General features: G+C 54.0%; 9 protein-coding genes across 9 annotated transcripts; 8 read left to right on the top strand and 1 right to left on the bottom strand.

Moving 5' to 3' along the window:
• The first annotated feature begins 1,353 nt into the window (after positions 1–1,353).
• Positions 1,354–5,546, top strand: BGZ61DRAFT_467591 (putative copper-transporting ATPase). The gene is made up of 3 exons (XM_046247793.1): positions 1,354–1,808; positions 1,860–3,379; positions 3,481–5,546. Exons 1-3 carry the CDS (start codon positions 1,448–1,450, stop codon positions 5,065–5,067), a joined length of 3,468 nt encoding a protein of 1,155 aa, XP_046094387.1. The 5' UTR covers positions 1,354–1,447; the 3' UTR covers positions 5,068–5,546.
• A 1,595-nt stretch (positions 5,547–7,141) lies between these two features.
• On the top strand, positions 7,142–7,537 carry BGZ61DRAFT_294183 (uncharacterized protein; the record flags this gene model as incomplete). The annotated part of the gene is made up of 1 exon (XM_046238610.1): positions 7,142–7,537. A coding segment is annotated over one exon (396 nt), but the record flags the coding sequence as incomplete, so codon positions are not given.
• Positions 7,538–8,388: 851 nt separating this feature from the next.
• Positions 8,389–11,180, top strand: BGZ61DRAFT_203449 (WD40-repeat-containing domain protein). Its single transcript, XM_046237937.1, has 5 exons — positions 8,389–8,583; positions 8,723–9,201; positions 9,271–9,598; positions 9,722–10,653; positions 10,928–11,180. Exons 2-5 carry the CDS (start codon positions 8,773–8,775, stop codon positions 10,970–10,972), a joined length of 1,734 nt encoding a protein of 577 aa, XP_046094385.1. The 5' UTR covers positions 8,389–8,583; positions 8,723–8,772; the 3' UTR covers positions 10,973–11,180.
• A 145-nt stretch (positions 11,181–11,325) lies between these two features.
• BGZ61DRAFT_292888 (WD40-repeat-containing domain protein) lies at positions 11,326–11,838 on the top strand (the record flags this gene model as incomplete). The annotated part of the gene is made up of 1 exon (XM_046238592.1): positions 11,326–11,838. A coding segment is annotated over one exon (513 nt), but the record flags the coding sequence as incomplete, so codon positions are not given.
• Positions 11,839–12,159: 321 nt separating this feature from the next.
• Positions 12,160–13,271, top strand: BGZ61DRAFT_203136 (uncharacterized protein). Its single transcript, XM_046237936.1, has one exon. The coding sequence runs from the start codon at positions 12,389–12,391 to the stop codon at positions 13,214–13,216; it is 828 nt and encodes a 275-aa protein (XP_046094383.1). The 5' UTR covers positions 12,160–12,388; the 3' UTR covers positions 13,217–13,271.
• A 54-nt stretch (positions 13,272–13,325) lies between these two features.
• On the bottom strand, positions 13,326–13,835 carry BGZ61DRAFT_373457 (Ctr copper transporter; the record flags this gene model as incomplete). Its single annotated transcript, XM_046242250.1, has 2 exons — positions 13,326–13,452; positions 13,504–13,835. 2 exons carry the CDS (start codon positions 13,833–13,835, stop codon positions 13,326–13,328), a joined length of 459 nt encoding a protein of 152 aa, XP_046094382.1.
• A 624-nt stretch (positions 13,836–14,459) lies between these two features.
• Positions 14,460–17,915, top strand: BGZ61DRAFT_486983 (ATPase, P type cation/copper-transporter; the record flags this gene model as incomplete). Its single annotated transcript, XM_046249918.1, has 1 exon — positions 14,460–17,915. One exon carries the CDS (start codon positions 14,460–14,462, stop codon positions 17,913–17,915), a length of 3,456 nt encoding a protein of 1,151 aa, XP_046094381.1.
• Positions 17,916–19,140: 1,225 nt separating this feature from the next.
• BGZ61DRAFT_467578 (uncharacterized protein) lies at positions 19,141–19,872 on the top strand. Its single transcript, XM_046247792.1, has one exon. The coding sequence runs from the start codon at positions 19,615–19,617 to the stop codon at positions 19,822–19,824; it is 210 nt and encodes a 69-aa protein (XP_046094380.1). The 5' UTR covers positions 19,141–19,614; the 3' UTR covers positions 19,825–19,872.
• A 1,221-nt stretch (positions 19,873–21,093) lies between these two features.
• On the top strand, positions 21,094–23,072 carry BGZ61DRAFT_486982 (uncharacterized protein; the record flags this gene model as incomplete). The annotated part of the gene is made up of 3 exons (XM_046249917.1): positions 21,094–21,162; positions 21,221–22,473; positions 22,577–23,072. 3 exons carry the CDS (start codon positions 21,094–21,096, stop codon positions 23,070–23,072), a joined length of 1,818 nt encoding a protein of 605 aa, XP_046094379.1.
• Between the last annotated feature and the right edge of the window lie 606 nt (positions 23,073–23,678).

Here is a 23,678-nt window from a genome sequence, read left to right as displayed (position 1 = left end):
CCTCGCAGCAGGCAGCCCAATTGAGGCCACAGATGCAATTTCCGCTATTTTCATATATATCATCAAATTCTACTATTCTGTAGCTTTCCAACGAGCCCGCTTATGGCCCTAGTCTTCAATAAATGAAGATGTCATGCCGACTGAAACTCCGTGAACAGAAAATGGGTCATTTCACAGCTTGAGGGTCACCAATGTGGGTGGACCACATTAATGTGGCTGGACCAGGTTTTTGTGACCAACCTCGGAGAGGTTGGCATGCTTGCAAGCCCCACAATGCCAACGGGTAGCCCGGCCTGTGTGTGCCACTACGAGCGTGCTAGAACCCAACGCGAGCCAGCATAAGTGCGCTAGCACACGATAGATGAGCCACATTCGAAGAGCCACAAAAGTTCAGGGAAAAATGACGTTATATCCTGGCCCTTGAGACTCACGGTTCGGAGATTCTCTGCTCATAGCATAGCCTTGGATGACGGAGAAGCTACCATGGTTGTAGGCGCCGCCTTGCGACTGTCGCGATGATGTGGTCTGAAACAGGGTGGCCGGGATTCCGCGCCACCAGCGACGTCGTCTGTATCAACATCAGAGGCCTGGACCATGTTACTCTCTGGCCCTTTGGTCGCAGCGACATCTACGTGTGTTGCATCTTTCTGATTGTACAATACGTCACCTTCCGGCCGGATGCGATCTATCCGACCTTCCCATCGTGAGTATTGCTTCTGCGGGAGAGAGGGGGCAAGTTTCAATGTCCAACAAGTACTGCAAGTATTGAAGTGCAGTCTTATGGACCATGGTCGAAGCATGCATAGCACTCCTAGTGGGCATCTGAATAGGATTTCTCTCATCCGACATGTTCAGGTGGTGTAGCGTGATGAGTCTTTTATAGCGCATGGTGATAGATACGAATGAACGGCCAGTTCTTGTGTGTTCTTTGATCGGTGAAGTTAACCCGTCAGTATGGGCGGCCAGGTTCGGGGGTGGCACCGATCCTCGCACTTAATACCTATTTCGGGGAGCGCGAGGACCCGGACAAGCGACCTGAGCGACCTGTTCGACCTCCTGCAAAACCTCGAACTGCCCCCGAATCATGGCGCGAGGGATGCGAGTCAGCCAATCATATTTGACATTCCCGGTGGAAGGTTGGAGAGTTCCTTGTTTCGGGACCACGTCTAAGCCCATGCAAATTAGCGCCTGTCAGTCCCTCCGAGAGATGACAGGACCCACACGCCGACCATTGGTCTCGGGCACGGACGGAGGAAAGGGCCACGGTGCTCCGGCCATCACTGACCAGGGGGTAGTCGAGCCATTCACGTGCCAGCGTGTCGCTAACTAGGTATCCCGAGACCAGTCTCGACAGGCTAACAGAATTCTTGAACCTTCATCAATTTCCAACACCATCTCAACCCCAACTCACGAAACTCGGACTGAAAAGCGAAAAAGTACTTCAACAATGGGATACGACTGTTGCGGTCCACCGGCTCCAGCCACTGAGCCGGTTGCTGCACCAATCGCGGCTCCAATTGAGGAGACGAGCAGTTGCCAGGATTCTTGCTGCGATGGCGGCGACAGCGACGCCGAGCCTCTCGAAACCAAGGACCCGGGTCAGGGAGAGCCCAACCAGGATAAACCGGACGATTGCTGCTCCTCTGGCAAATGCGCGGACGACAAAGCCAAGGATGATACCGACGCGCCTGATTGCTGCCGTGGCAAGGTAGGCCTATGTTGCGACACGTCTTGCCTTGACCGCTTGGCTATGCGGGAATGCGAGATGAGTGCTGTCGCTGCCCCCGGAGCAAACGCCCAGACAAAGAGTGAGTAGCCGCGCTTACAGAAAGCCATTCGAGATTGCTAACTCGTCTCAGTTTGTAGTGGAGCTGCCGACGGCAAGGCATGCAGCCAGCATAGCACCTCTGCCCTCGACCGCTATGGCGCCACTCTCCAGGCCCTGGGATGCATCTGCCGTGCTCTCATTGCTCTCGGCCAGGAAACCTGCTGTGAAATTCGCGAGCGCCATTCGCTGGATGGGAGGCAGTGCTCCAAGAAGTCGTCTGCTCGCTCCCTTCGCACTTCGCTGGATTCCTGCAGCAGCAGCGGCTCCGTCACGCAGGACCAGGCTGCGCAGAACCGCCTTCGCCTGCGCAAGGGCTCTGGCGAAAGCGTCAAATCTGCCAAGAAGTCATCTACGGTTGCCTGCGCAGGCTCTTGTTGCTCCAAGGACAAGCCCGCCAAAGAGCCTTCTATCAAGGGCAAATGCTCCAAGTCTTGCTGCTCGGAGGGGAAACCTGCCAAGGAGCCTCCCCACAAGACCAGCTGCGCGGATTCATGCTGCTCAAAGGCCAAGCCTATCGTGGAAGCTGTAACTGACATCAAACCTTCTGGATCTTGCTGTGCGAAAGACAAGGTCCCAGTCAAAGAAGCTCCAACAAAGAGCAACTGCCCCGGTTCTTGCTGCTCTGACAACAAGCCTGTCAAGGCTCTATCCGTCAAGGACAATTGTGCCAAAAAGACTAGTTGTGCGGACTCTTGCTGCTCGGAAAAGCGACCGGTCAGCTCTCAGGGCTCTTGCGCCGATGGCTGCTGCTCCTCTGCTGCGCCTGATCACGGGTTGGAGGTTGAGAAGGCCCCGATTCAGGCTATCACCGACATAGAGAACCAGGGTACCGGCAAGGAGCATGTTGTTCTCAGCATTTCCGGCATGACTTGTACTGGCTGCGAGACAAAGCTCAATCGAACTCTCGCTACAGTTCCCGCTGTCAAAGACCTGAAGACGAGCCTGGTTCTCTCACGAGCTGAGTTCAACATCGACCTTCGCCTCGGCTCGGTGGAAGAAGTCGTGAAACATCTGGAGCGAACGACCGAATTCAAGTGCGAAAGAGTTCAGAACCAGGGATCTAGCCTGGATCTTATCGTCCCCGATGAGCCCTCGAAATTCATGAGTCAGACATGGCCGGAAGGTGTCATTGATATGGCGCTTGTGGACAAGCAGACCGTACGAGTTGCGTTTGATTCGAAGATTGTGGGAGCCCGAGACCTCGCCGAGAAGATCTGGGGTCCGCCAATTGAACTTGCTCCGCCTCGTGGTGATCCTTCGCTGGAGGCTGGGAGCAAGCATGTCCGTCATGTTGGATACATGACGCTTCTCTCCGCTGTCTTGACGATTCCTGTTCTTGTCATGGCATGGGCTCCTCTTCCCGAGCGGGAGTTGGCCTATTCCTCGGCTTCACTCGCGTTGGCAACCATCGTTCAATTTGTTATCGCAGGACCTTTCTACCCTAAGGCTCTGAAGGCGCTTGTTTTCTCCAGAGTTATCGAGATGGACCTCTTGATCGTCTTGAGCACCAGTGCTGCCTACATCTTCTCTGTGGTCTCTTTTGGGTACTTCGTCGCAGGGAACCCCTTTCGACTGGACAATTCTTCGAAACGAGCACTCTCTTGGTCACTCTGATCATGGTTGGCCGATGGGTTGCAGCTCTCGCTCGTCAGAGAGCTGTTGAGTCCATTTCTATCCGGTCACTCCAGGTATCGACAGCCATCCTTGTCGACGAAGAAAGTGGAAGGGAACGTGAGATCGACGCCCGACTTCTTCAATATGGCGACACATTCAAGGTTCTTCCAGACACCAGGATTCCGACCGATGGCACCGTTGTCACCGGGTCTTCTGAGGTCGACGAGTCTATGCTCACGGGTGAATCCAGACCGGTGGAGAAGTATCCCAAATCGGTGGTGATTGCTGGATCTATCAATGGACCTGGAGTCATGACTGTTCGGCTGAACCGTCTGCCTGGTGACAATACCATCCACGCCATTGCTGCGATGGTTGACGAGGCCAAGCTGTCGAAGCCCAAGTTACAGGACCTGGCAGATCGGGTAGCATCCTACTTTGTCCCCGTGGTGGTGGCATTGACGATCATTACGTTTGTCATCTGGGTCGCAGTGGGCATGACTGTCCGTGGTTATGGAGGATCTGAAGCTACCATTCAGGCCATCACCTACGCCATCACTGTTCTCATCGTCTCTTGCCCATGTGCAATTGGATTGGCTGTTCCGATGGTCATTGTGATTGCTAGCGGAGTCGCGGCGGAACGGGGTATCATCTTCAAGTCCGCGGACGCTATTGAAGTCGCCCATAAGACTTCGCACGTCGTGTTTGACAAGACGGGAACTTTGACTCGAGGAAAGCTCTCCGTTGTTGGAAACGAGTGCGTCGACGAGGACAAACTTCCACTTCTTCTGGGTCTGGTTGAAAACAGTCGACACCCGGTTTCGGTTGCTGTAGCTGCCCACCTCAAGGACATCGGAATCATGACTTGGACTGTTCCTGAGCCGAAGAGTTTGACTGGTAAAGGTGTCGAAACCACCCTGGGCGGTCAGAAACTTCGAGCTGGCAACTCTCGCTGGCTGAATCTGTCGGACCATGAACTCGTCCAGCCGATGCTTGTTCAAGGCTGCACTGTGTTCTGCTTTACGATCGACAATGAGCTGAAGGCGGTCTATGGACTTGAGGACGAACTTCGACCTGATGCTGCGGAAACGGTTGAAACCTTGCAGAAGCGTGGTGTCTCGGTACATGTGGTTTCTGGCGACGATGACGGAGCCGTTCGGACCTTGGCATCCAAGCTTAGCATTCCTGGTGACAATGTGCGCTCTCGAAGCTCGCCTGCCGACAAGAAGGATTACATCCAGACTCTCCTCGGTACTGCCACAGATCGCAAGAAGCCGGTTGTCGTTTTCTGCGGCGACGGCACGAACGATGCCGTTGCTCTCGCGCAGGCTACTATCGGCGTCCATATGAACGAAGGCACAGATGTTGCGCAATCCGCTGCGGATGTTGTTCTCATGCGTCCTTCCCTGGCTGGTATTCTGACCATGATGAACGCGAGTCGGAAATCCGTCACCCGCATCAAGTTCAACTTTGGGTGGAGTTTCGTGTACAACACCTTCGCAGTTCTTCTTGCTGCCGGTGCCTTTGTCAACGCGAGGATTCCTCCAGAGTTTGCGGGACTGGGAGAGTTGGTGAGCGTGCTGCCAGTCATTGCTGCCGCGGTGCTTCTGCGCTGGTCGAAGATCTAGACTCAGAGCGCCATCATTGCACGAGTGACGACGGCTGAAGTTCCACAAACTCTGCTTGATGTCCGACTGGAATCGTTGTCACCAAAGACGGGATGCAACAGCTCCCATCGTGGTCGAATTTTGAATCGCATCGCAGAATGCTGCAGTCCTGTGGCTATCGATCGTTCCATGGCTTGCTTCAGTATCAGAGAAGGCTCCTTTTAGGCAGTCTTGACACCAAACCATATCGTTCTACACATGTCCTATCCTATAGGACGTACTCTTAAACAACCACGACTCCTCGATAGATTGAGTTGCAGAGGGGATTCTGTGAAGGGGCTCACAGTTTCTCATCTTGGCTTCATTCTCATCGTTGAAGAAGTTTTTATACAACTATCTATAGCTGCCTTTCATGATTGGTTTGGAATCTCTGGCAAAATTTCCAGCTAAGATCCAGACATTAAATATTACACTCGCTTACAGGCGAAGCTTTTGATACATCCGCTCATTATCCCCAGAAGTGACTCCCAAGTTATCCGTACCGTAACGCCGTACTATAAGACCACCCGTTTAGAAACATCAGGTATTAAAAGAACTCGGCCAACCACATCCAGCAAGACAGGATAGGTACAATGGCGAGCAGAACCAAAGCTCTCAGCGAACTTCACTTCTAAAACACCATAAGCTCACAAAGCAGTCTAGGATCTGCAGTATGCTGAGAAGGGATTAACTCACCTTAGTCAGCTACAGTACCATATACTCTACTTAGAGACATCTCTCTGCCGTCTAAAATAATCGAGGATGGCAAGGGCCCGGAGGCGGGCGTGAACTGCTGTTCAATGTTCATTGAAGCATCGAACAACGAAGTTGTCGCAGTAGAACTCGAACCACATCCGGCGCGTCGCCATGGTTCTCGCGATAATGTACGTAGTAGAGACTGTGTCTTTCTTGTCCTCGAATAAATTGAACCTGATGTCTTTGCATCTCTGTTTTGACTGAGAGTTCTCGTGGTGCGCCTCCGCAATTGCTGTGCCTGAGGAACGTAATTGAACTACAACCAAACAGCACAGCACTTTAAAAGAGCACGACATTGAAAAGCCATAATGAGCCCAATCCCTTTACTGGTGCCCCTACGTAACCTGAACCCTGCCCTACATCTACCGCTCTCCTGCTTCTATACGCGTCTCCTTTTCGTCGGGGTCGCCGCTGCTTTCGTCGGGGTCGCCGCTGCTACAACTATTGCCCCTGTTTGGTGGTCCGCTATGAAATCTGGCATTTCGCTATTCAGTTGCGCCGCTTTCTCTCATTTGTTCTGAAGAACACTCACTCGTTGATTCTTGTTCAGGCTGCGTGGCGATTGCAGAAGAATTGTCATCCACTGTCTTCTCTTTGCCCAAACCCCATTCATTTGCCCCTCTAACAGAGGAAGGGTTCATAGTAGGCTCTGTTAGGGTCCCAAAGATGGACTTTTGTCGGTCCTGCTCTCCACAAACCCTTCGCAAGTTAAGGGTAGAGGAGAGGCAATTGTCCATTCATCAATCATATTTTGCTCTTCGCACTCTTCGCCGCCACCACAAGGCCAAGACCCATGGTGGTGCTAACTCTGCACTGACCTCAGTTCAGCGCTGTACCGCTTGCGGCCAAAAGCCAGGCGGTAGTTGCAGCCACCACCCTTGCCGATACGGCAGCCATGGCCAAGTGGAACCGCTGAAGGATGGGGAGACTTGTCTCCGGCCTGGGTCTCCCTGAATCACGGAGCCATCCGGCCAATGATGAGAATAGGAGCACCTACCTTAGCATTCGAAAAGGCCACGCTACGGGTCCTGATTAGCTGGTGCAATGATGAGGTTGAAAAAATGTGATGGTAGTGGAAGAAGCAGCGCCAATCGCGAGCCACGTCGAAATGCAATTGCGGCCCCGAATCTCCGAGTCCGTGCATCCATACCAACCGAAGCCCCTCAGTCACGACATGAGGCAGCCGACAGAGGCTCTCTGGCCACGTTGGGCTGAGCGAGGCCAGTGCTTCAGAAATGGACAGCCAAGCATGCCCTCAACGAGTTTTCTCTCCTTATCCACCTCGGCTCGCGTAGTCTCCATGGCAGAGGCTCTTGGGCTTGCCGCAAGCGTCATCGCCATCGGTGACCTGCTTGTTAAGATCGGTGTGCTCTGCTCCGGGTACTGCGCGGACCTCAAGATTGCCCGACGCGACGTTCGAGACATCCTCAACGAGGCTGATAAGCTCTCAGCGACCCTCAAAGATGTCGAACGACTCCACGCCGGCCCGAATGGTGCGAAACTGGAGGCATCTCAGAATGTGCGCCGCGGCGTCGCAGATTGCTGGGTGCAGCTGGGCGACCTGGCCGCCAAGCTGGAGGAGGGCACAAGATATAGACGGATAGTATGGCCACTGAAGAAGAAGGAGGTGGCCGACATAGTCAAGAACCTGGAACGATGCCGGGCCGGCATTTCTTTGGACCTACACATCAATCAGGTGTACGTTAGCTCCCCGCTCGGATTCCTGCTGCTTACAGAAAGTACTCCAGGGCATTGCTTCTCGACGTTCACCAGGAGATCGTCCTGGCAAAGCTGCGTACTGCAGAAGGGGCGGCCTTCGATTCTCACGATGACGCCGACAACGCGAGATGCCATGCCGGCACACGAGTCGATATCCTCCAACAGGTACAGGCATGGGGTGCCGCTCGCGACGGTGAATGCGTCTTCTGGCTGAATGGCATGGCCGGCACCGGCAAGTCCACAATCTCTCGAACTGTAGCCCAGTCGTTGGCCGATAAGGGCATGCTCGGCGCTAGCTTCTTCTTCAAGCGAGGCGAAGGGGATCGCGGACGAGTGGCATTTTTCTTCACCACAATAGCTGCTCAGCTTGTCCGCCAGCTGCCGTCCTTGGCACCGCATGTCCGTAATGCTCTCGAAGCCGATCCTACCATCAATGAAAAATCGGCAAAGGACCAATTCGACAAACTCATTGCAGACCCAATCAAGAAACTGCCCAAACACTCTCAGCCTTCGGTGATAGTTATAGTCGTCGACGCACTCGATGAGTGTGACGTCCTCGAACATGTAAGGCTGGTCATTCATCTCCTGTCGCAAGCGAAACAGTTCACTTCTGTCTGCCTAAGATTCTTCGTTACCAGCAGACCCGAGCTGCCCATCCGACTCGGATTTGAGGATATAAGTGGCAAGTACGAAGATCTAGTTCTCCATCAGATCCCCAAGTCCGTCATCGAGCATGACATCACCGCATTCCTCCAACACGAGCTCGTCAAGATACGACAGGATTACAACAAGTCTGTAACACCCAACCGGCAGCTGCCTCCCGATTGGCCCGGCGCGGATCACACCCAGAAGCTGGTCGATATGGCCATTCCCCTGTTCATCTTCGCCACAACTGTCTGTCGTTTTATTCAGGATCGAAGACTTGGCAGCCCGAAGAACCAGTTGGCGAAAATCTTAGAGCACCAGACAAGCCGGAGGTCTACCCTAGACGCGACCTACCTCCCTGTGCTAGATCAGTTGCTGGTAAGGCTCTCCAAGTCAGATCAGCACGCAGTGGCAGAAAGGTTCAGACAAGTTGTCGGGTCCATCGTCGTCCTCGCCAGCCCTCTTTCGACATCTTCCCTCGCTCGCCTTCTAACGGTTTCTCCTGACGCCATCGAAGATCAACTAGACCTGCTTCACTCTGTATTAAGCATTCCCTCGGATCCAAACATGCCCGTACGGCTACTCCATCTGTCGTTCCGCGACTTCCTCGTCGACCCCAAGAAAGGCAAGGAACAAGAAAGGTACCCGTTTTGGATCGACGAGCGAGAAACCCATGGGCGGTTGGCGGCCCGGTGCCTGCACCTGCTGTCGACAGGCGACACCCTGAGGAGAGACATCTGCAACCTGCGCCTGCCCGGGACGGCGCGGTCCGAGATCGGCCAGCAGACCATCCATGACGCCCTGCCGCCCGAGGTCCAGTACGCCTGCCGGTATTGGGTCTACCATTGGAAGGAGAGCAATTGTACGATACGGGATGGGAATCTCGTCGATCGCTTTTTAACCTGCCATCTCCTGCACTGGCTCGAAGCGTTAGGCCTGTTGGGACGGATCTCAGAAAGTGTGGGTATGGTAGACGACTTGTTACGCCTACTCGACGTATGTGTTCCTTTCTATTTTCTTGCTATTCTATCGTGGAGCGTCCAGTACTAACTCACTTTTACATAGCCGGAAGAAAGCAGCAACGTCTCAGCGTTTCTTCGTGACACGCGGCGCATTATTCTAAGTCATCGCTCAATTATTGATATATCGCCACTCCAAATCTACTATTCGAGTATTGTTTTTGCGCCAGAGCAGAGTGTGGTTCGAAAGACGTTCCGAAACCAATTCCCGGCTTGGCTTTCCCTACTGCCGCAGGTCGATTCGGACTGGGATGCGTGTTTACAGACACTCGAGGGGCATGGCGGAAACGTCAGTTCAGTCGCCTTCTCGCACGATTCGAAGCTCGTCGCATCGGCGTCGCACGACACAGTCAAGCTCTGGGACGTTGCCACAGGCGCCCGCACGGCAACATTTGAGGAACATGGCGGCTCCGCGTCAGTCGCCTTCTCGCACGATTCGAAGCTCCTCGCATTGGTGTCGGCCGTCTACACAGTCAAGCTCTGGGACGTTGCCACAGGCGCCTGCACGGCAACATTTGAGGAACATGGCGGAAATGTCCATTCGGTCGCCTTCTCGCACGATTCGAAGCTCCTCGCATCGGTGTCGGCCGGTGACGCCAAGCTCTGGGATGTTGCCACAGGCGCCTGCACGGCAACATTTGAGAAACATGGCTTCTCCGTTTCAGCCTTCTCGCACGATTCGAAGCTCCTCGCATCGACTTCGGACAACAGTTTCGTCGCATCGGCGTCGCACGACCGCGCAGTCAAGTCGGACAACGGCACAGTCAAGCTCTGGGATGTTACCACAGGCGCCTGCACGGCAACATTAGAGGGACATAGCGGCTCCGTCCATTCGGTCACCTTCTCGCACGATTCGAAGCTCGTTGCATCGGCGTCGGATGACCGCACAGTCAAGCTCTGGGACGTTGCCACAGGCGCCTGCACGGCAACATTTGAGGGACATAGCCACTGGGTCAGTTCGGTCGCCTTCTCGCACGATTCGAAGCTCGTCGCATTGGCATCATACGACAACATAGTCAAGCTCTGGGATGTCGCCACAGGCGCCTGCACGGCAACATTTGAGGGACATAGCAGCACCGTCAATTCAGTCGCCTTCTCGCACGATTCGAAGCTCGTCACATCGGCGTCTGATACATTCACGTCAGACAACGGCACAGTCCAGCTCTGGGATGTCGCCACAGGCACCTGCACGGCAACATTTGAGGGACATAGCGGCCCCGTCAATTCAGTCGCCTTCTCACACGATTCGAAGCTCGTCGCATCGGCGTCGTACGACCGCGCAGTCAAGTCGGATAACGGCATAGTCAAGCTCTGGGATGTTACTACAGGCGTCTGCACGGCAATATTAGAGGAACATAGCGGCCGCGTCAGGTCGGTCGCTTTCTCGCACGATTCGAAGCTCGTCACATCAGCATCAGCCGACCGCACAGTCAAGCTCTGGGACGTTACCACAGGCGCCTGTACGGCAACATTTGAGGGACATAGCGGCCCCGTCAATTCAGTCGCCTTCTCACACGATTCGAAGCTCGTCGCATCGGCGTCGGATGACCGCACAGTCAAGCTCTGGGACGTTGCCACAGGCGCCTGTACGGCAACATTTAAGGCACATAGCGGCTACGTCAATTCAGTCGCCTTCTCGCACGATTCGAAGCTCGTCGCATCGGCGTCGTACGACCGCGCAGTCAAGTCGGATAACGGCATAGTCAAGCTCTGGGATGTTACTACAGGCGCCTGCACGGCAATATTAGAGGAACATAGCGGCCACGTCAGGTCGGTCGCTTTCTCGCACGATTCGAAGCTCGTCGCATCAGCATCAGCCGACCGCACAGTCAAGCTCTGGGACGTTACCACAGGCACCTGCACGGCAACATTTAAGGGACATAGCGGCTCCGTCAATTCAGTCGCCTTCTCACACGAATCGAAGCTCGTCGCATTATCGTACGGCCGTGCAGTCAAGCTCTGGGATGTTACCACAGGCGCCTGCACGGCAACATTTGAGGGACATAGCCACTGGGTCAGTTCGGTCGCCTTCTCGCACGATTTGAAGCTCGTCGCATCGGCGTCGACCGACTACAATGTCAGGTTGGACAACGGCACAGTCAAGCTCTGGGACGTTGCCACAGGCGCCTGCACGGCAACACTCGAGGGGCATGGCGGAAACGCCGGTTCGGTCGCCTTCTCGCACGATTCGAAGCTCGTCGCAACGGCGTCGGACGGCCGCACAATCAGACTCTGGGACGTTGCCACAGGCGTCTGCACGACAACATTCAAGGTCGGCTCTTTCGTCTCTTCTCTCGCTTTCGATGAAACTGGCTCCTTACTCTATACGAACAGCGGCACTTTTGAACTGAATAGCACGTCGCTACCATGCCACACCATGCCAACAGCACTATCAGCGACGCCCGCGTCGGTGGCCGTGTCCACGCCAGGTACTGCCTCGCAACACGTCAAACGTCGAGACGTCGGACTTAGTGAGGATTCGGTGTGGGTCACCTGGGAATCGCACAGGGTATTGTGGCTGCCGCCGGCGTACCGACCGATAGCGTCGGCCGTGACGGCGTCGACGGTGGCCATGGGGTGCCCATCCGGTCGGGTTGTCGTCGTGAGAGTGTCGTCCGGCCACGGTCTTCTCATGTAGCTCGCCCTTGTCTAGTATTTTATTGTACGTATCGGCTTGGATGGATCCTGGTGTACGGCTTGTGACTGGCGCTGCTGTAGCTGGTGCACCTGATTGTGGGGCTGCGAGAGTGGGAGCTTGGGGCGTAGGGACCGACGAAGGCGAAATTTCTGGTTCTGAATCCGTGTCCATGTTATTATCCCATTTCGAGTAATCAATAATCATGGAGAATCATTTAATGCTACTTCCTGAGGAAGATTCAGATTGAATAAATTGGATGCCAAGGCAAAGAAATAAGACACGAAACAGCGTTAAACTACAATGCTGTCGAATGCGGGGTCTGAGTAGCAAGCCAGCGCCCGCCTGTGTGCAAGCGTCTCGAACCCGCAAAAGGCAAAAAACTGGTCACACACAGACGCCACCAGCCTTAGAGTGACCTGCTAAAAGTCTCCCAATCGCCTATAAAGCCAGTGCCAGGTGCCCACGCCCACACTCTCTTCTTTCCTCCTTTCCCTTCAGACACCTGGAAGGCCACCTACCACTGCCTATGACCCCAAGGTCATTACGCGATACCTACCCAGGACTTCGTCGCCACTCACCTGGTGAAAAAACGTGCATTGTTAGGCTTCACAAGATAAGTACTTGTGTCAGGCTCATTCTTTCACAAGGCAAGCGCCTTACTTCTCAAGCTCTCAACTCGTTCCGAAAGGCATTGGCGGACCCCGTAGGGGACCGGTCTCCTGTTGCCTCTCCTGTGGCAATTATTATGGCCAGACGCCGCTGTCGTGGGCTGCACAGAACGGGCACGAGGCGGTACTCAATCTACTCAAATCAATATGCCTTGAGGGACTTTGTTCCGAAAGGTTCTTCCTTCCGTGCTCTCCTCCAGGTCCAAAAATTAAGCTCGGGCCATGAAGTGGTCCGTGCGGGATGCCTGCACCATGCCTGCACCACAACCGCTTCACCACGATCCCCGCGCCACCTTGGCTTCGCCACGATAGAAAGCCACCTCAGCCATAGCAACAAGCCACGGCCCGATTTCGTTCGACACTGGTGCCGGGTCTTGCACGACCACCACGAACGATTTCATGCGCTACGGAGTTATCAATGGTGTTTCCGATACCGGTTTCTTGCTAACGTGGGTTTGCTGAGCAAGTTTGCGGGTGTTTTTGTAATCACGACCTCCACAACAGGATCTGGCAATACGAGAGATGACCGCCAACGCGCTCGGAACCGGCCCGACGAGACCCTGAAGCCACGCGTCCACGAAGCGAGCCGAGTGGGGTCGTTCTTGACGAGACGACCCTACAAGCTCTCCGAGAAACCCCACAGGAGCCGGTCAGAGTCCCGTTTGACGAGATCCAGCGCACGTTGAGGGACCTGGACCGTCAGGATGGCCAAGCTGGCGTCGAGGCTTTCGAACCAAGGGTGATGGAAGGGGGACGGAGGGTGCGAGTGATGGAGACGATGAGGAGCTCGCCAAATCATGCGTGCTGAGTCGCATCCCCGAGCGTTAAACCTCCGAATCTCCCAAAGGCCAGACTACCAAGGAATATACCACCGAGGACAGCGAGGAAATAGCCCACATTCATCGGCATGATAGATAGCATGCTGCTAAACGTTAGCCAAGGTCTTACCAAAGGAAGTGAATTGGCCGCATACATCAAGTACAATACACCAGCGATCGCAGTATCGATCGCAGCTCTGGGTCCGTCGATAGTGATCCTCCAAGTTGGCGCACCTTTCATGTGCCGGCGCACAACCATAACATCCTTCTCGATCCCATTCTCGGTCAAAATGCCTTTGCTGGATTCTGCATCGCTGCTAACATCATTATTTGGATTCGTTTTCACGACAACATATCGACTATTAAGATCGGCATCGATCCAGCGCCTCTCGAGCACGGACTTGACAGCGACGAGGGATCGAGCGATCACGCCGAGAACAATCAGGAAAAGACAAGTCCCGGCATAATTATCGACGAATATAGGCATTTAGGACAGTTGATCGAGAGAAACCAAGATTCTCCTGATGGTGAGAAATGGGGGCCAATTTGACGAAGTTTCGTGGTTTGGAGCTTACAGAAGAGGAGCCGAGCGGTCAGGTGTCAGCTGACGTCGCTGATCCAGTGGGTGAGCAAGTTTGAGGACTTTTGAGAACTTTTCAGAACTTTCTTCACGCCACCGCCAATCAAAATGACTACGTTCTCCTGCATCCACACCCTCCTGACGAAGGCACGTGTCAACAGCAAGTGCAACAGACATTCCGGGCAGCACTCTCCCCAACGCCCCTGCCAAAACACACCAAAATTCCAACATTTCAATAATTTTACATCTGGGCGGAATCCATCTCATCTCGTGCCCGTTACAGTGCAATAATAACACCCAAAGCCGCGGCAACCAAGGCCCCAAGTGCATTCGCCTTTCCAAATCCAGTCAAACCATCTGATGTCGTCGCTGTAGCAGAGACGCTGGCACCACGAACAGAGAGAGGCATGGATTCTACATAATCCAACAATTATCGCCACTGTCACTGAGAAGCCACTTGTTGGAGCTCGAAGGTTTCGCGCGATAACGTCGTTCGCCTAGATAAGAGTTACAACCAGGCGATCTGCAACCATGTCGCCCGCAACCCAGCCAGGTTGCGGTCCTTCTGGGGCTCTGATTACCTCTCTCCTCATCTCCAACTTTCATTGTCCTAGTTGTATTCCGACCATACGCAAAGCGCTGCAGAAGTCATTTACCCGCCACATTAGCTGGATCTCGCCGAACCTTGTCACCTCAGTAGTCACTGTCGAGCATGGCGCGGTCGCCTCCAGCACCGATATGAAATCGGCGCTGGAAGAGTTCGGATTCGAAGTGTCTGCCATGGCCACCTCTCCTAGCACGCCTGCTGCAACGGGGCAGCAAGACCCTGGGGCGGCGGAAACCGCAGAAGATGAATCCTGGCACACCTTCAACTTGGTCGCGTGGATTGCCTGCTCTACTGCCTCCGGCCAGTCTGCGGCCGACCGGGAGCAGCGGGCCAAGGTTCATCTCCAGAGTTGCGAGAAGTGCCAGCTGTCGAAGCGGAACGGAGAGACGCCTGCGGTCGAGGTGGATATGTTAGCTGCACTACACCCCTCGACCTCGACGGCCCTGAACAGGACTAGCGAGGCCGAGAGAGCGGCAAAAGCCTCCTCGAAACACCTTGTCATTGCGGGGACCACCGGAGAGGTGATTCCAGAGGGCAGACGGAGAGCAACGCTCGCAGTCCGCGGCATGACATGCGCCGTCTGCGTCAATGCCATCACGGACGAGTTGGGCCGGCTGGAGGGGGTTGTGGACGCAGTGGTGAGCCTTGTGTCGAATAGCGCGACGGTCACGTTCGACGGCGGCAACGCTCGGGTGCCGCAGATTGTCGAGGCTATTGAAGACTTGGGCTACGAGGCGACCGTGGATAACGTCACCAACCTTGACGAAGAGGGAATCGTCGCCACCGAGGAGCGCATCGTCGATATCAAGCTAGACGGCATCTACTGTCCTCAATGTCCGTCCCGCGTGGCCCGCAGCCTAGCTGGATTCCGGCGGCAGCTTGCCATTGTCGGTATGCCCACCTCGGTACAGAATCCTGTCATGCAGGTGCGCTACCTGCCCGATGCGCCGGGCTTCACGGTACGGCGCATCATCGAGGCCATCGAGGCAAGCGACGAAGCCATCAGAGCGTCCGTGTATCATGCGCCAACCATCGAGGAGCGCTCGCGGCAGATCAGGCGCCGCTACCAGCGGCAGCTGCTGTACCGTGTGACCTTGACCGCCATTATCTGCATCCCGACCTTCGTGATCGGCATCGTGTACATGAACCTCCTGTCGGACTCCAACGCCGGGAAGAGCTACCTGATGGCGCCGCTGGCGTCGGGCATTAGCCGGGGGCAGTTCGCGCTCTTGGCCCTGGCGACGCCCGTGTACTTTTGCGCCGCAGACGCATTCCATGCCAAGGCCATCAAGGAGATCCGCGCTCTATGGCGGCGCGGAAGCCGCACACCGGTGCTTCAGCGCTTCTACCGCTTCGGTAGCATGAATACGCTTATGTCGCTGGGAACTACCATCGCGTACGTAGCCTCCGTTGCCCAGTTGATCGCGGCTGGTGTGAATCACACGACTGAGCTCAGCAACGCGGATCTCTACTTCGACTCGGTCGTCTTCCTTACCTTCTTCATCCTGCTGGGGCGCGTGATCGAATCCCTTAGTAAGGCAAGGGCTGGTGATGCTGTTGAGATGCTGGGCAAGCTCCGCCCGACGACGGCGATGCTCGTTGAGCGGCTGAATGACGGCGAGGAAGGGGAGGAGAAGGTCTCCGTCGTCCAGGCTGACCTGCTCGACTTGGGCGACCTGGTCCGCGTGCCGCACGGCGGATCCCCGCCCGGTGACGGCACCCTTGTCCGCGGCGACAGCACCTTTGACGAGTCCTCGCTCACTGGCGAGTCGCGACCGGTGCGCAAACAGGCCCACGACCTGGTCTTCTCCGGGACGGTCAACAAGGGTGCCCCTGTGCTCATCCGCATTACTGGGGTTGCTGGCCGTTCGATGCTGGACCAGATCGTGGATGCTGTGCGAGAAGGACAGACGAAGCGCGCTCCCGTGGAGCAGATTGCCGATGTCATGACGGCCTACTTTGTACCGGCTATTACGCTGACAGCCATCCTGACCTGGCTGACGTGGATGTCGCTCGGCTGGGCCGGCCGTCTGCCTGTCGACTGGCTCGATGTGACCTCTGGCGGCTGGGTGGCCTGGTCACTGCAGTTCGCCATAGCCGTGTTTGTTGTCGCTTGCCCGTGCGGCCTGGCCCTCGCGGCTCCTACGGCGGTTTTTGTGGGCGGTGGCCTGGCCGCACGCCACGGCATCCTCGCCAAAGGGGGCGGCGAGGCGTTCGAGAAGGCCAGCAAGGTCGATACTGTCATGTTCGACAAGACGGGTACGCTAACTCTCGGCGGCGAACCGAGCATTACGGACGCGGAGTTCTACGTTGACGGCGACGATGCTTGGAAGGCTACCCTGCTTGCGGCCGTCAAAGCCGTCGAGGAGAACAGCACCCATCCCGTTGCTAAGGCTGTCGCCATCTACAGTGCGTCGGAGGCTTCTAGCAGTGTGATCATTGGCAATCTCAACGAGATCCCTGGCAAAGGCATGGCAGCAACCTGCTCGAGTTTAGCCGCTCCCGACGCCCAGTTCGAGATTCTTGTCGGCAGCGAGGCTCTCCTGGCAGATTTCAGCGTAGACATTCCGCAGGCCGTCACCACAATACTGGAGAGGTGGAAAACGGAGGCAAAATCCATTGCCCTGGTCGCCTACAAGAGAATGTCCTCTCCGGGGACTGGAAGCCCTCCGAATCACCCAACGCCGCACGTGCTCGCTGCCACCTTTGCCGTCTCCGACCCGATCCGCCCCGAGGCGCCCGCCATCGTGCGTGCGCTGCACGCGCGGGGCGTGGCCGTGTGGCTCCTGTCCGGAGACAACGTACTAACGGCGTCGGCCGTCGCGGCTCGCGTGGGCATCCGTGCCGATCGCGTCGTGGCCGGCATGCTGCCGACGCAAAAGGCGGCGGCGCTGGAGCGGCTCCGCCGAGGAACCGAGGCAGGGAGTGGTTGGACCGGGGCGCCGCGCCGCGTCCCTGTCATCGCCATGGTGGGCGACGGAGTTAACGACGCGCCCGCGCTGACGGCTGCCGACGTGGGCGTGGCTATGGAGTCCGGCGCCGACGTAGCGCTGGGCGCCGCCGACTTTGTGCTGCTGCTCGCGGACCTGCGCGGCGTGCTCAACCTCCTGGACCTCTCGCGCGCCATCCTGGGACGCATCAAGGTCAATTTCGCCTGGGCCGTCGTGTATAACGTCATCGCCATCCCCATCGCCGCCGGATGCTTGTACCCCATTCCAAACAATGGTCAACACGTGCGCCTCGACCCCGTCTGGGCCAGCCTGGCAATGGCGCTTAGCAGCATCTCGGTCGTGACTAGCTCACTGGCGCTGAGGAGCCCGATCCCAGGGCTGGGCTTTCGAGTCAAGAAGATTGCGGATGAGATTGCGGACATGGCTTGACGATTGTTCGACCTGCTCTGGTCTCTGGTTATGTTCAAACCTCATCTTAGTCTACGTCGAGTCTAAGAAATATTAACCGGCCCCTAGTCCAATAGTACTACCCTGCGACTCCCAGAATAGTTTTTATAGAAATATATAGAGATAGATAGGGTTAAAAGCCAAGACTGAACGGAATCAACCCCTCGTTGCATTTCTAATTGACATTACGGCAGCAATGCGGGTAATTACAGGATGTTTCCCTCCAGCGGTCTAGGGTTTGATCGAATAGTTGAGTAGAGATCGGATTGAATAACCCTTGAGGAGGCCTTAAGTTTCACAAGACAAGTGCTTGTGCCAGGCCTGTTCAGAAAGGCATTGGCGGTCCCGGTAGGGGACCGGTCTCCTGTTTTCAATGCATGACCTGGATTCTCTTCCTCTGCCCCAATTTAATGAACGAAGGCTTCTGTGACGGTCCTGCTTACACTAGAGGGTTCACAAGACAAGTGCTTGTGTTCCGAAAGGCATTGGCGGGCCCCGTAGTGGACCGGTCTCCTGTTTCATATCACGACGATATCGCGACAGGATAATAAGTTCCTACTAGTAGCTGGAAAGATGACAGAAAAGAGGGGCAAGTGGTTGCTACTAGTAGCCAGAGAGATGACAGAAAAGAGGGCAAGTGGTTGCTGCTAGTACCAGGAGAATGGCAAAAAAGAGGGGCAATGCTACTAGTACTAGGGGGGTCTCGTCATTGCATTACAGCTCAACCCCCCGTTCGTCCCTCACGGGGGGGTCGTTGACTAGCCAAAAGTCCGTTGACTGACCAAATTTAGGTACATTGGCTTACACTAAAAACTCAGTGTTTGTGCTGTATTTTTTGGAGAGCGGTTGTTGGAGTAGGTCCCAATTTTCCTTTTGTTAGTGAGGTACATCATTTTACTAGAGTCTCTACCAAGCTTTCAGGTATTTGGTGAGTCAACGGACTTTTGGCTAGTCAACGACCCCCCCGTGAGGGACGAACGGGGGGTTGAGCTGTAATGCAATGACGAGACCCCCCTAGTAGCTTGGAAGATGACAGAAAGAGGAGCAAGTTTGGTGCTACTACTAGCAGGAGAGTGGCCAAAAAGAGGGGCAAGTGGTTGCTACTAGTAGCCAGAGAAGTGTCAGAAAAGAGGGGCAAGTGTTTGGTACTAGTAGCCGACAGACCATGGTCTTACTCCGTACAGTGCGACAGCAGAAGGATTTGATTTGCTTAGCGCCCGACTAATTCTGTCACAGTCCCTGAAGGGCCTACCGTCCAGAGCACCCTACAGCACCCACTCCCCAGAGCACCCTACAGCACCCCCCAGAGCACCTTACCCGCAACCACTCTTCAGGGCACCCTTCAGAGCGTATTACCCGCTCCCTCCAGAGCACCCCACAGCACCCACTCAGCGGAACGTCTCAGACATTGGATCAGATGATACCAGTAGTAGCTCCGGCGGCGGATATTTTGTTATAGCAGAACGTCTCAGACATCGGATCGGAGATTTACCTCTCTATGTGCGACCCGACGGAGCATCTCACACTTGATGACATATTTTCAGACCTGAGCCAGCACCTGAACAAGACCTAAATCAACCTCCAACGACAAGACAGTGGCGAGAGACCATTTTTATCTTGGTTTATCTCTCTGAGCGGAGATTTTACCTGGACGACACAAAAGGCTTGCAAGGATGGCAAGATGGCCAGAGCGGATCGGATTTCTGGCTTGGCTCTTTTCGAGACTTCAGTGATTAAGTCCAGTGGGGTGTATATTTGGCGGGTGGAAGATGTACTCTATCGTGTACTAGCACACTTATGCTGGCTCGCGTCCGGTTCTCGCACGCTCGTAGTTGCTAGGATGTGTATGGTAGAACCAGATCTGAGCTCGCACACACACGGGCCGGGCTAATTGTTTTGGAGCGGCTGTGCTGGATCGAGTGTGTCAAAGCAAGTGTACTAGAGCAAGTGTACTAGCACTATAGATGTGCTGGCACACAGGCACTGGGCTATTTATTCTGAAACGACTGTGTGCTGGAGCGGGTGCGCTGGAACAAGTGTGCGAGCATACATAAGCTAGGCTATTTATTCTGGAGCAAGTTATGCTAGCCTCCGCACAAATCCGCGTACGATTTTCAGCGTACGAAATTGATCGCCCACTCAAATCTGCGTAGGCAGATTGTTGCTCACGGAAACTCGCACACGCTTCAACCCTCGCAGTAAATTTTGAGTGGGCAAAGCTGAGCGAACGCAGAACCACCAAACCAAATTTGAGGCGCGCCACCAGAGTTGCACGCGCGAAGTGAATTGCATAGGAACCACAAACACCACTAGAATTGCAAAAGAACCTCACAAAAACCCGGTTGGCCTAAACCGGGCATAAGTTCATACATGCTACCGTAGCCTCCATGAGCATTACAAGCGACGCTTTAATTTACCAATGCACCCCACATCATTAGAATTCCAGCATCGCCTGCGATGATATAAAGCACCATCACTCCCCCCAATTTATTCATTGTACTTATAGAAACACTGTGATGTACAAAGTAGTGAGTCCGTTTCTGGGATTCTAATCGAAACCAGAAACAGCATCCGTGTCAACTAGTCACGTGCAGGCGTCGTTCTCCAGAGCGATGTCATGCAGGGCGAGTTGATTGGGCGACACATTTTAATATTTCGAATTATTAAACTAAGGGGCGCGCCACCAGAGTAGAGTGGCACACGCGAATAGAATTGCAAAAGAACTACACAAAAACCCGGTTGGCCTAAACCAAGCTCAGTTCATGCAATGCTACCACATCAGCCTCCAAGCGACGCTTTAATTCCAATGCACCCCACGTCACTAGATTTCCGGCCTCGCCTACGATGATATAAAGCACCATCATTCCCCCCAATTTATTCATTGCACTTCAATGGCATCACTGTGATTTGCAAAGGAGTGGGTCGGTTTCTGGAATGTTCTATTCCAAATCTGAAACAGCATACGTGTTCACTAGTCACGTGCCGGAGTTGTTCTCCAGCGTGATGTCCGTGCAGGGCGACTTGATTGGGCGACATATTTTAATATTTTCGAATTATTAAACTGAGCTAAGGGGTACAAATACCCCCTTCGCGACGCTGGTCCACTGTCCTCACCGTCTCTTCCTTATAGTCAAAAACACGTTTCACCTTCTAAGACAAAATGGCCTTTAACATTGAACAGATTAGAGAGAAAATTATCCAAGCTACCCAATCTGCGGACGTTGGCGAGGTTCATAGGCCAACCCAACCGGATTCTGCCTTCATAAATGTGGCTAATCCGTGCATAGATAATTCGAGACATACTGAAGATTCCCGAGGTATCTAATGCGTTTTACAACGATCGCGTATACGAGGATTTCGCACCGAAATTTCGAGATATTCTTGCAATTACGTCACCATCAACCCCATCCCCGCACTTCACTGGCAACTTCACTACAACATTACCCGCCCAGGCTTCCCAAAGAAATAGACCAATGCCCCCCAACGACGATAACAGCTCTTCAACCCCAAGGAAACGGAGTGCTTTCGGAGACGAAGATCATTCTAATAATCCAAGAGCACCGAAGTGCATCCGCATCGACGATGGGAGGGGATCAGAATGCTCATCTCAAGAAGTCTCAGCAGTATCTGTTACTTCAACACCCACGGCTCAGAACACAAATGTTGACGACGAGGGAGAGTCAGAATGCTTTTCTAGAGAGCCCTCAAGTACTTTCACGCCTTTGACTCAGTACGAAAGCGACAACGAGAGGGACAAAGAATACCCAGCCATCAGAGGTCAACCTCAAATTCAATCCCAAGAGACCCTGCCCCACGGTGTCCAGACCCAAGGTGCCCAGACCCAAGATGCTCAGACACAAGATTCCCAGCCACAAGATTCCCAGCCACAAGATTCCCAGCCACAACAGAACCAGCCACAACAGAACCAGCCACAACAGACCCAGCCACAACAGGTCCAGCCCCAAGAAGACCAACCCGAAGACGAAGCACCTCAGAACAATCCACCCAGCTCGCTTGACTTTGGGGAAGGGCTCGTTAAAAAGGCTAGAGGTAATTGGGCTCCCAGGCATCTTTCAAAAGCATGGCATATCAGCTATGCTGCCAGAAATCCGATTCAGCCAACAATTGAGATTAAGCCCACGGACTCGGACTTAGAACGACTCAGGAAACTGGCGGAAACTTATGGTAAAACCCATTTTTGGGCTGAGTCTCACAAGAAATTTTCCGCCGTTGCAGCGGCTCTCTATCGTATAGCAATGTCACGAGAGTACGACGCACAAAAAGCATCCACCATTAGCACCGGCAATTCCAACGATTCCATTAAAGACCTAAATGACGAGTTTACTGACATGGTTTTCCCAGAAGCGTTGGGAGAGGGAGAGCTTTGCCTGATCGGTCAGGACGAAGCTACGAAACGTAGAGTACGTGAAAAGAAGAGGCAAAACCTCTATTACCACCTCGATACAGGACGGCAATTACGGAAAGTAGTTGAACGCTTCGGTTATGGAGCGTTAGTGTACCCTAACCTGTCCACCGATGAGTAAGTTTAAAAAATCGACCTTTATTGAAGCTTCCTAACGAGGCACAAGTCTCCATAACAAATTAAGAGGCGATAATCTTGACAAATTTCTGGATTATCTCAGCAAGTGCCAACCAGGCCTCAAAGAAGAATTATCCAACCTATCTTACGTTCTCCCGAAGATGATAGTATTCGGGGCCCCACCTTATTGGATGGAGATCGAAAATATTATGAAAAAAGATCTCAAGCACCATCATAACAGATCGGTCAACGACCTCTTTCCACTGCCCCAAGGTGTTGATTCAGTAATGTGCAAACTGGAGAACGAGGAGTTTATTAAAACAGGCTTTGTTAAGTTTTGGCCTCAACCTCCTGCAGATGGTACAGATGGTTTTGACGATCTGAACGTGATTGACTTGAGCGGCGCCTCTTCGGGTCTATCGAGTCTTACAGGCGCAGGGGAGTCATATCAAGTGCAGCCACAATTGGATGTGCACAATATGGAGCCTCAACATGCGACCGGCGCGCCTCAGAATCTTGATTACCTTGAAGCAGGGAACACCACACTGCCGTGTCTGCTTAATGACCAATTCACGATGAGTAATGAGTCCACAAGCTGAAGATCGTTTGGTAAGGCGGTTTCTGTCCCTGAGGCATTTAGTGTCCAGTGCAACGCGTACTAGCTGTTGTTATCGATACCTTGCTATCATTACCCCGATCAGTTGAGGTATGTCATGCTATTCTGAAGGGGTAGAACCTGCGTGACAACTCGGTTAGAAGCAGGGTTTTGCTTTCTTTTGCGCCGGGCATCCACTTGATGTTATTTGCGATTTGTTGGCGTTGCGGTTATTTGTTAGAAAAAACCGAGGCTTCACATTCTGGTCCATCATGACTGATGGCACTAGCAAATTGTTGGTCACTAGAGTAGGTACGAATAGATGGGAAAGCTCACGGTGGACCAAATCTATGCAATTTATTATTTCGCGACGATGAGGTTTTTCGACGGCTTGAGGCGCTTGCAGATTTTCGAGAGACTGAAATGGGCACATGGCTGGATCGGATTTACTGTGATGGGACCACAGCCAACTCTGATCAACAACAGGGCGCTTCCCTGTTCATTGTTTACTAGGTTGGCCGAGCATCCTGGTACAGACTCGATAATACATTTTCCGTCACCGCTTTCCTTCCCCAAGCTTATCAAGTGGAAGGATTACACCGTTGATGTA

The sequence above is a fragment of the Ilyonectria robusta genome (genome assembly GCF_021365365.1).
Source record: "Ilyonectria robusta strain PMI_751 chromosome Unknown BGZ61scaffold_60, whole genome shotgun sequence".
NCBI classification, from domain to species: domain Eukaryota; kingdom Fungi; phylum Ascomycota; class Sordariomycetes; order Hypocreales; family Nectriaceae; genus Ilyonectria; species Ilyonectria robusta.
The sequence above is the reverse complement of the archived record's forward strand: the minus strand, read 5'-3'. Positions and strand labels throughout refer to the sequence as shown.

Excerpts from the sequence above, each read along its gene's own strand:
- BGZ61DRAFT_467591 (XM_046247793.1), top strand. The coding sequence starts at position 1,448 with ATGGGATACGACTGTTGCGGTCCACCGGCTCCAGCCACTGAGCCGGTT. Across the intron at positions 1,809-1,859 it reads AGCAAACGCCCAGACAAAGA|TTTGTAGTGGAGCTGCCGAC; the intron begins GTGAGTAGCCGC and ends AACTCGTCTCAG. Across the intron at positions 3,380-3,480 it reads TGGTCTCTTTTGGGTACTTC|AGAGCTGTTGAGTCCATTTC; the intron begins GTCGCAGGGAAC and ends CTCGCTCGTCAG.
- BGZ61DRAFT_203449 (XM_046237937.1), top strand. The coding sequence starts at position 8,773 with ATGCCCGTACGGCTACTCCATCTGTCGTTCCGCGACTTCCTCGTCGAC. Across the intron at positions 9,202-9,270 it reads ACTTGTTACGCCTACTCGAC|CCGGAAGAAAGCAGCAACGT; the intron begins GTATGTGTTCCT and ends ACTTTTACATAG. Across the intron at positions 10,654-10,927 it reads CAGCATCAGCCGACCGCACA|TCAAGCTCTGGGATGTTACT; the intron begins GTCAAGCTCTGG and ends ATAACGGCATAG.
- BGZ61DRAFT_203136 (XM_046237936.1), top strand. The coding sequence starts at position 12,389 with ATGACCCCAAGGTCATTACGCGATACCTACCCAGGACTTCGTCGCCAC.
- BGZ61DRAFT_467578 (XM_046247792.1), top strand. The coding sequence starts at position 19,615 with ATGGCCAGAGCGGATCGGATTTCTGGCTTGGCTCTTTTCGAGACTTCA.